Source organism: Dipodomys ordii, unplaced genomic scaffold, assembly GCF_000151885.1.
Source record: "Dipodomys ordii isolate 6190 unplaced genomic scaffold, Dord_2.0 Scaffold124, whole genome shotgun sequence".
Lineage (NCBI taxonomy): Eukaryota > Metazoa > Chordata > Mammalia > Rodentia > Heteromyidae > Dipodomys > Dipodomys ordii.
Genome location: NW_012267340.1, coordinates 3,003,801 through 3,015,528, shown reverse-complemented (window position 1 = coordinate 3,015,528; position 11,728 = coordinate 3,003,801). Strand labels below are relative to the sequence as shown.

Sequence of the window (11,728 nt, the reverse complement as noted above, 5' to 3'; positions counted from 1 at the left end):
AAAAAAGAATGCCCAAAAAAGTCTGATAAGGGATATGTATATGTATATATATATGTATATATCCTTTAACTATCATATATATCTGTATATAACCTAGTACTAACTAGAAAAATATCTGTAATACCTGATACTAAATAGAAAATATTTCCCATCATATCTTTTATTTTGTTCTATAAACATAATCTTATTTGTTAAAAATTGAGTAAAACAGGCAACATTATTATATAAGATTGAAAACAGAAAATTGGGGATCAAAAAAGGGACTATAATATCTTTCTGCTCATGTTCAGAGCATCATCAGTCACCAAAGCCAAAATATGTAAGTAAGTGAAGGGTTCGTCAGTGGATACATGCATAAAATAAATGTCACATTTTCTTTCTTATTTTGTCAGTCCTGGGGCTTGAACTCAGGGCCTGGGCACTGTCCCTGAGCTTCTTTTGCTCAAGGATAACACTCTACCACTTGAACCACAGTGCCCCATCCAGTATTTTCTGTGTATGTGGTACTGAGGAATTGAACCCAGGGTTTCCCACATGCTAGGCAAGAGCTCTGCCACTAAGCCACATTCCCAGCCCCACGTCTTCTTTTTTTTTTTTCTTCATATTTAAAATTTTTTTTATTGTGTCCACATCTTCTTTATTTGGAATATTATTCAATTTCAAAAGGAAGGAAATGCTAAGCCTTTAAGACTAATGCCAAGTAAAGAAACCAGTCACAGAAGGGCAAATACTACATATGATTCCATTTCTATGAGGTACCCAAGATGGGTGAAATAATAGAGACAGCAAGTAGAACTGTGGTTGCTGGGGGCTGGAAAAAGAAATGGGGCACATTACTGTGTAATACATGGTTTCAATCTGGGAACATCACAAAAGTTCTGGAAGGGCCAATGGTGATAGGTGCACAATACTGTGAATGTACTTAATGCACAGAATACACTTAGAAATGGTAAATTTTATGGGTTTTTTTGTTTGTTTGTTTTTTGTTAGTCGTGGGGCTTGAACTCTGGGCCTGGACACAGTCCTTGCATTCTTCGGCTCAAGGTAAGCACTCTACCGCTTGAGCCACAGTGCCACTTCCAGTTTTCTGGTGATTGATTGGAGTTAACAGTGTCACAGACTTTCCTGCTGGGGCTGGCTTTGAACTGCGATCCTCAGATCTCAGCCTCCTGAGTAGCTAGGATTCCAGGTGTGAGCCACCAGCACCTGGCTAATTTTTTGTTATATATAAATTTTACTACAAGAAAAAAAATTGTGAAAAAAAGGCCAGTATACTTCCTTCCTTTCTGAGAAAGTAATATGACTGCATACTGAGAAGTCTGATCATATGATGGTAATTCAGCTAATTCCCACATAGAAGCAAACCATCTCCAAACCTTGTTAATCAAAGAGTTGAATTCCATTAGTCTACAGTCCTTTCTCAGGTCATCTTTTGGCTTGCACATCATGATATACAACTTTCCATCTGAACCTTTTATAGAGATTTTCTTTGGTTTCTGAAGAGAAGGAAGAATTTCCACCTAAAAGATGACAAATATCATATTAATTAAAACCAAAACTGCTTAAATATCTGCACACTGAGTTATGTAAAATAAAAATGAAGATAATAGTAAATTTCAAAGGCATTGCTCTCATCATATAAGTGAAGTTTACCGTATCATCGAAGCCTGTAATATAGATCCAATGCCCGGGAAATGCATCATGGTTGGCATGAGCACCCAGAATGGAAGGAAGTGTAGGTATCATGACTGATTGCAAAGGAATGAGGATTTCACTGAATGTCATATCTTCCACCAACTTCTTCAGCATTTTAAAGTGAGTATTCATGCTAAATGTGGAAACACTCACATCAAACTGGAAAACAAAAGTAATACATTCTTACTTCTATGTTTATCTTTGAATTATACAATGCTTAACTTCCACCACAATAAACATTTCATTTTTATGCTACGTTAATTACAAGAGTTTAGCAGTGTGCAGTTTCCTAACTAGTTATAGTCATCTTGCTTTAACCTAGTAGCACTAATGAAACTAACACCACAGGATTGTTTAATGATGAGAGCTGTGGTCAGACATTAGAAAATCCAAAAAGATTTATAAGTCAATTCATTTGGCAGCAAAATGATACTCAAACATGTATTTTTAAATACATGATTTTATGGTTTAATTTTATATATCTTCTACTTAATATTCCTTCTAAGAAACTTAGGTAATAGCCAGGCGCCCATGGCTCACACATGTAATCCTAGCTATTCAGGAGGCTGAGATCTGAGGATTGTGGTTCAAAGCTAGCCAGGGAAGGAAAGTCTGTGAAACTTTATTTTTTCTTTTCTTTATTTATTTTGTGGGTCATGGGGCCTGAATTCTGGGCCTGGGCGCTGTCCTTTAGCTCTTCAGCTCAAGGTGAGTGTTCTACCACTTGAGCCACAGCACCACTTCCGGCTTTTTCTGCTTATGTGGTGCTGAGGAATCAAACTCAGGGCACCTCATGCATGCAAGGCAAGCACTCTACCACTGAGCCACCTTCCCAGACTGTGAGACTCTTATCACCAATAAACCACCAGAATACTGGAAATGGTACTGTGGTTCAAGTGGTAGAGCGCTAGCCTGGAGCTGAAGAGCTGAGGGATGGTGCCCAAGACCAGAGTTCAAGGCCCACAACTGAAAAAAAAAAAGTTTAGGAATAAAATATAGAGTTTTCTATTACTCAAAATTCACACTAAGAATTTTCAGAAAATTTTATGTTATAAATTTTATTTTATTATTTTCTTTTTGGCAGTCCTGGGGCTTGAACTCAGGGCCTAGGCACTGTCCCTGAGCTTATTTTGCTCAAGGCTAGCACTCTACCACTTGAGCCACAGTGCCACTTCCAGCCTTTCTGCTTAAATGGTACTGAGGAATCAAACCCAGGACTTCATGCATGCTAGGCAAGCACTCTACCACTGAGCCACTTCCCAGCACTGTTATAAATTTTAAAAACAGCTTTGTTAACAGTGGATGGAGAGTATGCTCACTAGTAGAGCACTTGCCTAGCTTTCTCAAGTCTGGTTCAATTTCAATACTACCAAAACAAAAAGATAAATCCATACATATTCAAAGTACAAATTTGTGCTGGGTATGCTAGTAGTTCATACCTGTAATCCTAACAGCTCAGTAGGCAGAGATGTAAGGATCCTGCCTGGGCAGGATCTAATTAACCATAAAAAGCTGGAAGTAGAGTTGTGGCTCAAAGGGTAGAGCACTAGCCTTCAGCAAAACAACTCAGGAACAATGCCCAGGTCCCAAGTTCAAGCCCCAATACTGGAACAACAACAACAACAAAAGTACAGGGCTTGGAAGGTGGCTCAGTGGTAGAGTGCTTGCCTTGTATGCATGAGGCCCTGGGTTCGATTCCTCAGCACCACATAAGCAGAAAAAGAAAAAAGCTGGAAGTGGCGCTGTGGCTCAAGTGGTAGAGCGCTAGCCTTGAGCTGAAGAGCTGAGGGACAGCGCCCAGGCCCAGAGTTCAGGCCCTATGACTGAAAAAAAAAAAAAAACAACAACAAAAGTACACACTTGATACGTTTTTTGACATGTATATATGATTGAGTATGTGTGTGCGTGTGCACGTATGCTAGTACTAGTGTTTGAACTCACGGCCTAGGCACTGTCTTTAGCTTTTTCACTCAAAGCTATTTGAGTCACATTTAAGCCACACCTCCATCTCTGGATTTTTGCTAGTTAATTGGAGATAAGAGTCTCAGGGACTTTCCTGACCTCGATCCTCAGATCTCAGCCTTCTGAGTAGTAAGGATGAGAAGCGTGAGCCAATCAGTGCCCAGCTCACATATCTGTATATGTTAGAAACTTATTTAGTCAAGTGGAAGAAGATCAGCTCAAATCACATTTGTATTTTATATAAATGATTGAACAGCTATCTATAAACAATAAGATCTGTGAAAGTACCGGTCTGTTGCACAATTCCAGAAGCTTGTCTGTCAGGCGAGTTGAATCTCCAACAAACTTTTCTAATGACTTTTTCATATTGATAGCTTTGTTTAAAATTTCCTTGCATCTGTTCACACGCATGGGATAAGAAGACTGTCATAAAAAAAGAGTTAAATAAAATCATATATTAGATTTTAAATAGGTAAGAAAACTTGCGACTGACAAAAAACAACTTAAAAAATACTAGTGGCTCACGCCTATCATCCTAGGTGGCTGAGATCTGAGGACTGCAGTTCAAAGCCAGCCCAGGCAGGAAAGTCTATGAGACTCATCTCCAACTCATTTCCAAAAGCCAGAAGTTGAGCTATGACTCAAGTGGTAGAGTGCTGGCTTTGAGGCAGTGCCCAGGCCCTCAGTTCAAGCCCTAGGACCAGCACACACACACACACAAAAAGCTCACGATGTGAGTTTATACTGATAGAAATACAATGAGGCAATGCCATCAAAAGCCATAAAAATGTTTTTTACCTCATAACCCAGTAAAAACTCTTCTTGAGAACTATATGAAAGGAAAGCAAGTATAGAAAAGTAAAGAAAAGAAAGAATCTTTTTTTTTTTTTTTTGTTCTTGGCTGTGGGGCTTGAACACAGGGACAGGCCGTATCCCTGAGCTTTTCTGCTCAAGGCTAGTCTCATATCATTTTTGAGCCAGAGTTCTACTTCTGGTTTTCTGGTGGTTAATTAGATAAGAATCTCACAAGACTTCCCTGACTAGGTAGCTTTGAACTGCAACCCTCAGATCTGAGCTTCCTGAGTAGCTAGGATTATAGGTATAAGCCACCAGCACCTGGCTAAAATCATCTTAATGATAAGCTATTTATCTAAAGTATAGAAAGCCATTTAAAACTTCTATTCAGTTACAGAAAAATGTTTTAAAAGAATATGTAAAGATACCAATATATTCAATTCTTAACTATTTATTTAATATTTAAGTGAAAAATAGGAAAATATGCCATGTAACTTCTAGTGTTAAAATATGCTTAGAAATATACATAACAGAGGCTGGGAAGGTGGCTCAGTGGTAGAGCGCTTGCCTTGCATGCCTGAGGCCCTGGGTTTGATTCCTCAGCACCACATAAGCAAAAAAGAAAAAGCTGGAAGTGGCGCTGTGGCTCAAGTGGTAGAGCGCTAGCCTTGAGCTGAAGAGCTGAGGGATAGCGCCCAGGCCGAGAGTTCAGGCCCCACGACCGGACTCAAAAAAAAAAATATATATATACATACATATAAAATTACAACAAAATATTAATCAATGGCATCATTCATTTTCATTTTTACCTCTATGCAAATCCAAAATCCCCAAAACATTTCTTTATTAAATATTTTCATCACCTTAAACATGCCCATTTAAAATACTTCAATGAAGTGTTGTTTTTAGTATATAGTCCAAGCACTTTGGATTAAAGTACTTGAATAAAAAAGGGTTACCATTATAGTTTATTAGACTTCATAAAGAAAATATACTGAATTCTTTAATTTTAAGCATGTCATTTCATATGGTAAATATCTCCAAATATCTCAGTGAAGCATAGAAGGTTATGTATAGGCTAATTACAGTATGCCATAACCTCTCTTTTTAGGCTGTATTTAAAACAACAAACCTAATATTCAGTCCAGAACCCTATTAGCCACAGAAAATAGAAGACACTGAGGTGACTGAGATTACCTTTGACACAGCTGTTATCAGCCACATTGCTTGCTGAGGATAGGACAAGAAAACTTTGGCTATTATTTCCATCAAGACAACAAAGACTTCATTTGAAGAATGACAGATTCGAGAGATCAATTGTGAAAAGGCAGTCAAAAATTGATAGGGAGGTAGCTGATTCTTGTGTTCTGTGATAACCTTATTCATTTTAGTCAAGTCATTTTTCATTTGTATGCGATCAGCTCGGCTACCTAGGAAAAAAATTCAGTTGAAAGGACCAAAAAGAAAAAGAAGTGTTATCCGTTTACTTCACATTAAAAAATTATTTCAAAAACCCTTTAAAAACACATTATTTCCAACCTGTGAAATGGTTAATTCTGACTGAGTAGGAAAAACATGTAGGGCCAAGAGCTATTAGTTTTTACTACTCATGGTAATTTCTGAGTAAATTATTCATTTGAAAGGTGATGTATTTGCTTATGTGTTGAGTTTATCAAGAAATGGTTAGAATTTCATAGGTAAGCCATAAATTGCAGCTAGTTTGAAAGTCTGTGATGTATCTTTCCCTTCCTTCTCCCAATTATTGCACTTTAACAATACTTAAATGATCACATTAGTTCTTAACTTTTCGTAAATTAGATGGTCAAGGCAAATGTAACTTTGTACCAAAGTTATATATTTTTTTTAAGTTATAATTCTTTATACCAAAGTTAAAATTCTGGTTCCTTGGGAAGTAATACCTTTTTCACACTCGTATGCTTTAGCACCAAAATCAAGCCATAGTGATAACATTCGGGGCATTGACTGATAAATGAATTGATTTCCATACTGTAAAGATCTGAAATTATATAGATAAGGAAGATTATTAACACAGGGCTCTTTTTTAGGTTATGTGAACTAAAAGGACTTAAAGTACCACTCACATTACATACAGCCTTCTGACAAATTGGGCTTTCTTCCTAATAGAGGTTATTTTTGACTCCTGCCTCCTTTTTTTCTTACTAATTCACCACTTAGCTTTGTACTGTGTGAGTCAAAAATGATACAAGTTCTGAGTTAATGGGGCTTCTGCCAATACTTCTTTTAACTTGTCCTTACAATCTGTACCTTTGTTTGCATTCTACCGCCTATAAGTCTTGGTCAGGCCCAATCATTCCATTTTCTGGAAAATCACAACCCCACACTTCTTCCCTTCAATAAATTCTGGACTGATTCCAGAAATTCTGGTTTTATCATGCTCTGCTTAATTAAAAAATATGAATTAATAGCCTATAGATTAAGAATATATGACCGGGTGCTGGTGGCTCATGCCTGTAATCCTAGCTACTCAAGTGGCTGTGATTTGAAGATCATGGTTTGAAGCCAGCCCAAGCAGGGAAGTCTGTGAGATTCTCATCTTCAATTAACCACCAAAAAAGTCATTAGTGAAGGTGTGGCTCAAGTGGTATAGTGCCAGTCTTAAGGGAAAAAAGCTAAGGGACAAGGCCCAGGCTCTGAGTTCAATCCTCAATATGGTATCACCCATCCCCAACTTGCCCCCCCAAAAAATCCCACAAGATTATATGAATGGTGAACGACAGTTCTTGGGATTCAAATATTCATAATCCCTTATCTCTGGAATTTTCCAGTCTTACTATTCGTCAGTTTAGGTTGGTCATCAGGTCTAATTTCTAACCATCCTATGAACAAACCCCTCAATGCTGGTTACTGGCAAACCTGCAAAAACAATAAAGTTGTCTCCTTACTGAAAAAGAAAGGTTTTGAAGTATGGTGATCACCTTATTTAAGAAAAAAATTTGGAGCCGGGCGCTGGTGGCTCACACCTGTAATCCTAGCTACTCAGGAGGCTGAGATCTGAGGATCGCGGTTCAAAGCCAGCCCGGGCAGGAAAGACCGTGAGACTCCTATCTCCAATAAACCACCAGAAAACCGGAAGTGGCGCTGTAGCTCAAGTGGTAGAGCGCTCGCCTTGAGCTGAAGAGCTGAGGGACAGCACCCAGGCCCAGAGTTCAAGCCCCACAACCGACCAAAAAAAAAAAAAAAAAAAAAAAATTGGAGGGCTGGGAAGGTGGCTCAGTGGTAGAGTGCTTGCCTTGCATGCATGAGGCCCTGAGTTCAATTTCTCAGCACCACATAAGCAGAAAAAGAAAAAAAAAGCAGTAAGTGACACTGTGGCTCAAGTGGTAGAGCGCTAGCCTTGAGCTGAAGAGCTGTGGGACAGCGCCCAGGCCCAGAGTTCAGGCCCCACAACCGGACCACCCCCCCAAAAAAAATAATTTTTTTTTTGGTGCCAATCTTAAGGCTTGAACTTAGGGACTGGGCACTATTCCTGAGCTTTTTTGCTCAAGACTAGCTCTCTACCACTTGAGCCACAGCTCTACGTCTGGCTTTTTGATGGTTAGAGATCAGTCTTACAGACTTTCCTGCCCAGGGACTGACTTTGAACCACTATCTCCAGATCATAGCCCTCTGAGTAGTTAGGATTACAAGGATAAGCCACCAGTACCCAGATTTTATTCAGACTTTTTATTGTGGTAAAATAAGCATAGCATAAAAATATCCTCCCTTACCACGTTTAAGCAGAAGCCTGGCTGTGTATTCCCACTGCTCTCCATGCGCACCATCATGCCAGCATCCATCCACCCGTGGAATTCTACACCACCATCCCATCTAGAAGCTCAGCATCCACCCACTCTCCATCCCCATACCATGCCCCTGTGCTAACGATTATCATTCCACCTCAGGTCTGTCCAAAGCTCAGAACTTCTGGATTTGTCTGTTTCACTTCTGCTGCCTTGATTTTATCAGGAAGATCTTTCTGATATTTATATGTGCTTCCACATTCTGTTATGAACTATTATTAAAATGTTTTACGTATATACAGATGCTGTGTAGCTCCTTGAGGGAAAACACGGATACTTAATCAGTAATAATATAGTTAGTCAAGATAACTTCAGTCACTTAAATACATGTTAAAAGCTAATATCTACTTCTGTAAGCATGCAAACATTTTACTATAACTACTATAGATAGAAATAGATTCTGACGAGGCTGAGTATGGTGGTATATATTTGTAATGCCAGCACTTACAAGGTTAAGGCAGAAGGACTGAGGCCAGCCTGGCTAGCATAGCAAGACTCTGACTCAAAAGAAAGAAAAAGGAAAAAGAAAATAATAAAAAAAAAAGAAGAAATAGGTTCCAAAATGGCCTTACTCCCTTCAAGAGGATTCAAAAACCTTTTCCTACAACTAAGAGTTTTAATGCATATAAGGACTTTAAATAGTTACTTTAAGTAGTTTAAATAGGGTTTTAAATACTTAAGAAGAAACATTAAATGCATTCCATATCAAGGCATAGGATGCATACTAAGACTAAAGAGCAAATGACAAGGGCTGGGAAGGTGGCTCAGTGGTAGAGTGCTTGCCTTGCATGCATGAGGCCCTGGGTTCGCACCACATAAGCAGAAAAAGCCAGAAGTAGTGCTGTGGCTCAAGTGGTAGAGCGCTTGCCTTGAGCTGAAGAGCTGAGGGACAGCGCCCAGGCCCAGAGTTCAAGCCGCACAACTGGACCCTCCCCCCCCCAAAAAAAGAGTAAATGACAAGATCAGCTGTTGGGTGTGTACTCTGAAAGCATGTAGTGTTACAGTGTTGTGTCTAGCATGTGTGATCTACAACACCACAGAAAAACAAAAACAAAAACAACCCACAGTCCCAGAAACCATCTTGTCTATGTGAATAAAGCGGCACCAATACTCTGTTATACTCACTTTCCAAAGTGAATGACTATGTAACGGATGAGGTCGCCTTGCTTCTCCATTTTGTTGTCTGTTACCATGGGCATCAGTTTGTCATAGTACTTGGCAAGGTAAAAATGCCCAACTTCCCACTCTGGGAGGAACAAGGTCACATCCTATGGAAGAGAACACTGGTCATTCATGAGGAGAACCTCACACTATGAACTAACGTTGAATTTTCATTTCCTTCCAATATGTGCATGTGAAAATGTCAACTCCCTTTGGAACGACCTCAGCTATACCCACAGGTTTGGCTATGACATAATTACCATTTAGCTCAAAGTATTTTAAAATTTCCACTGTAGTTTTTCATTGATCCAGGAGTCAGGGGTTTATTTTATTTATTTCTTGGTGCTGGCATTGGCACTTCAACACAGGGTCTAAGTACTGTTCCTGAGCTTTTGTGCTCAAAACTAGCACTCTCCCACTTGACCTACAACTCCACTGCCAGCATTTTGTGGTTAACTGGAGATTAAAACCTTAACCAACTTCCCTGGCTTTGAACCATGATCCTGAGATCTCAGCCTCCTGATTATTTAGAATTACAGGTGTGAGCCACTGGTGCCTGGCTGTCCATAGGTTTATTTTTATTTTTTGGGTTGTGGGGCTTGCACTCGGGGCCTGGGTGCCAACCCTCAGCTTTTGTGCTCAAGGCTAGAGGTACCACCTTGAGCCATGGTTCCACTTCTGGTTTTCTGGTAAGGGTTAACTGGAGGTAAGAGTCTCATAAGGCTTTGCTGCCCAGGTTGGCTAACCTTGATCCCAGTTATCAGCCTCCTGAGTAATTAGGATTATAGGTGTGAGACACTAGCAACTGGCTTGAGAGGTTTATTTTTTTATTTTTATTATTTTATTTTTGTTTTATTTTGTGGGACTCGAACTCTGGGCCTGGGCGCTGTCCCTCAGCTCTTCAGCTCAAGGCAAGTGCTATACCAATTAAGCCACAGCACCACTTCCAGTTTTCTGGTGGTTTATTGGAGATAAGAGTCTCACGGACTTTCCTGCCGGGCTGGCTTTGAACCGTGATCCTCAGATCTCAGCTTCCTGAGCAGCTAGGATGATAGGCGTGAGCCACCAGCGCCCGGCTCTTCATTGTTTTTGAACTACATTATAGCTGTCTTGGCACCCTGTGCCCTCTCCCAACTACACCCCCCCTTGACAAAGTCCAGCATGAGAGGTTTATTTTTTATGACACCATCTTATAATATCTACTAAGGAAGTTACATAAGTTTAACTTTGGAGTAGGTGGGAGGAGCAGGGGATGCACCCTATTTCAGGATGGTAAGTGGTCTCACTAGAGTTTACCTTGTGGTGATTCCTTATAGTTAGAGTCTAATCTCACTGAAGAGCCAGTTTCCTATTATACATGTACTTTTTAAAAATATACTTGCCTTGTATTTTTTCATAACTGCATTGCTCTCAAAGTTAGCTGTTTCTTCCATAAATCGGCCCACAAGTAGGGTAGCTCGACCAAGAATCAACATGTCCTTACTCTCAGTTTGGGATTTATCTTCAGGAAAACATAAATCAACACCTTTTTGAAGAACAATAAGTGCCTGATGAACATCTCCCTAAGAGAAAAAAGACAGCAAGCCTTTTAATTGAAGAATATATTTGTTTTCTGAAAAACAAAATTATTCAAAGTTCATTAAATGTTTAAGTACAAATCCACCAGTAATTTCATATTTATTTCTCATTTCCCTCCTAATAAAAAAAATTCTAAAAGGGAAGTACTAATTTGTTTCAGGTAGAAATCTTTTATTTACTCATTCATTCATTTACTCATCTGAAGTTTTATGTAGATGGCATGGAGTCACAATCACAGGTAAACTGAAATCTCTAGCGTGAAACAGTCATAACCAGCTGGGTGTGGTTGGTATACGCCCCAGGAGTTGGAGATAGGAGGATTGAAAGTTCCAAGACAGCCTGGACTACACAGTGAGAGTGTCAAGAAGAAAGAGAAAGAGAGAAAGGAAGGAAGGAAGAAAGAAAGAGAGGGAAAGAGAGGGAGAGGGAGGGAAGGAAGGAGAGAAAAGAAATGGAAAAAATAAAGGAAGAAAGAAAAAGAAAAGAGAAAGAAAGATGGAGAATAGAAAGTAAAAAGGAAAAGAAAAAGAAAGAAAAAAAAGGAAAAAGAAAAGAGGGCTGGGAAGGTGGCTCAGTGGTAGAATGCTTGCCTAGCATGAATGAACCCCTGGGTTCAAATTCTCAGTACCACAAACACAAAAAAAGTCAGAAATGGAGTTGTTGCTCAAGGGTAGAGTGCCAGCCAGCCTTGAGCAAAAGAAGCAAAAAAAAAAAAA

At 39.4% G+C, this 11,728-nt stretch overlaps 1 protein-coding gene across 1 annotated transcript in view; it reads right to left on the bottom strand.

Moving 5' to 3' along the window:
- Atr (ATR serine/threonine kinase) overlaps positions 1-11,728 on the bottom strand; it is a 69,639-nt gene that overhangs the window by 7,253 nt on the left and 50,658 nt on the right. The window contains exons 34-40 of the mRNA XM_013029885.1: positions 10,817-10,996; positions 9,399-9,541; positions 6,372-6,469; positions 5,650-5,882; positions 3,946-4,080; positions 1,654-1,854; positions 1,377-1,520 (exon numbers count right to left, since the gene is read on the bottom strand). Coding sequence (XP_012885339.1) covers positions 1,377-1,520; positions 1,654-1,854; positions 3,946-4,080; positions 5,650-5,882; positions 6,372-6,469; positions 9,399-9,541; positions 10,817-10,996 — 1,134 coding nt within the window. The remainder of the gene's footprint in view (positions 1-1,376; positions 1,521-1,653; positions 1,855-3,945; positions 4,081-5,649; positions 5,883-6,371; positions 6,470-9,398; positions 9,542-10,816; positions 10,997-11,728) is intronic.